A 1,666-nucleotide genomic window follows, 5' to 3' on the forward strand; every position below is an offset into this window, starting at 1 on the left:
AATATTTACTGGTACACGTAAATTATAAATATATGTTAAGCTGTTAAGACTAGTTTTTAGAAAATTTATATAGAATACAATGTATTTTTATTTATATTCTTTTTAGTATATTTGTTTCACTTATGCTAAAGTGAACATGAACTGGCCTCCCCAACCCATTTTATTGCCATAATGTGACATACTGTATTTCTGAGTGAACCGGGATACTCAAAATTAAGAATCACTGATTAATTGTTCATAAAGACCAAACTAAATATTTTAAGAAAGTAAATAGGGTTTGTTTTTTATTTCATGTTGACTTTAAGCACTTTTTTATTATGTTAACTTTATTATATTATTTTAAGTGATTTTTTGTTTTTATTATGCTCTACTCTAAAATAAAACCTGATTTAAATGAGTAAAATATATTTAATGAGATTACGTAACAGTCAGAAAGAAAGAAAGAAAGATATTTGACAGAGAGAAATTCTTTTTTTTTTCTAAAATATCTTTCTTCATTCATACAGGTGAATATCATAACCTGACAGCTCCTTCAATGGTCAAACACAAACCTCTATCACGGAAGCTGGCGACTGCTGACCCCAAGTGGCAGCGAGCAGAAGTGCAGGAGGTTGATGTCTCAAAGTCCAGGTCAGACAAAGGGGATGAACTCTGCGACAGCAGTGGCAGCAGCAGCAGCAGCCTGTCCACATCCAGCAAGCGTTTCAACGACAGCAAAAGAGAACCAGCACCCGGCCCGGCCTGGAAACACAGCAGGCACCTGAAGGACAGGATTAAAGCACATCACGCTCAAACCCAGCAGAGCAACACCATGAAGACCATGGAGGTGTTTTCCCAGCGGCCCGTGGAGGCCACCTTCACCCAAGAGCGGGCAAACTTGCACGCTGTGGAGGTGGCACAGCGTTTCTTTGAGACAGTCTCCACACAGCTGGAACGCTGGTACGAGAGGAAGATCCAGGAAGCGCAGAAGGTGGCAGAACAGAAAGCTCTGCAGGACAGAGCCAGTCTACTGGAGAGGATCAACACCCTGGAGGAAGAGCTACAGAGGCTTCGCACTAACACTAATACAAACTCTTCTTGACACATGCGTGCTATGTATGCCCAGATACCTTGATTCCACCTAATATGAAATTCATGGCAATATAAATGAGATTGTAGCTTTGTAAACACTGAGTAAACTTACAGTAATGTAATGGTTCTATAGTAAAACACAAGGATGCAAAACCTGTGAAAAATGTCAAATTTATAATACTCCGAATCAAAGCTTCATTTTGATAATGGCAGCAATTATTATATGTAGGTTGAGGTTAAGCTAATGGTACAATGATGCTAATGCTATGTTAGCGAACTGAGTACTTCTTTGCTCAATGTTAAGTCACCCATGGAATAGTTCACCCATGAAATTATAATTGTCATCATTTACTCACCATCTTGTCTTTAAAACAAGTTGGAGAAAAATTCCTTCCTTTCGTTGAGCTGGAATGTGAATTGAATTGGCCACACCCTACAGGAAGTTCAACTGTAATTTGAATTGGAATGACAGGAAGAGGAATTTGCTGAATAGTGGTTCAAAGAAATTCAAAACAGGTAATGCATTCTGGGAAATGAAGTGTTGTCCCATTCTTGTGAAATACATAAAATTAATATTTAGAATGTCTGTTAACAC

General features: G+C 38.1%; 1 protein-coding gene across 2 annotated transcripts in view; it reads left to right on the plus strand.

Annotated features, from left to right (window-relative positions):
• Window positions 1-1,207, plus strand: part of LOC107693083 (ankyrin repeat domain-containing protein 6-like) — a 2,009-nt gene extending 802 nt beyond the window's left edge. For both annotated transcript variants that reach the window (XM_016492328.1, XM_016492329.1), the window contains exon 3: window positions 507-1,207. In XM_016492328.1, coding sequence (XP_016347814.1) covers window positions 507-1,081 — 575 coding nt within the window. In that variant the 3' untranslated portion in view covers window positions 1,082-1,207. The remainder of the gene's footprint in view (window positions 1-506) is intronic.
• Window positions 1,208-1,666: the final 459 nt, after the last annotated feature.

Source organism: Sinocyclocheilus anshuiensis, unplaced genomic scaffold (genome assembly GCF_001515605.1).
Source record: "Sinocyclocheilus anshuiensis isolate Anshui unplaced genomic scaffold, SAMN03320099.WGS_v1.1 scaffold222, whole genome shotgun sequence".
In the NCBI taxonomy this organism is placed as follows: Eukaryota; Metazoa; Chordata; class Actinopteri; order Cypriniformes; family Cyprinidae; genus Sinocyclocheilus; species Sinocyclocheilus anshuiensis.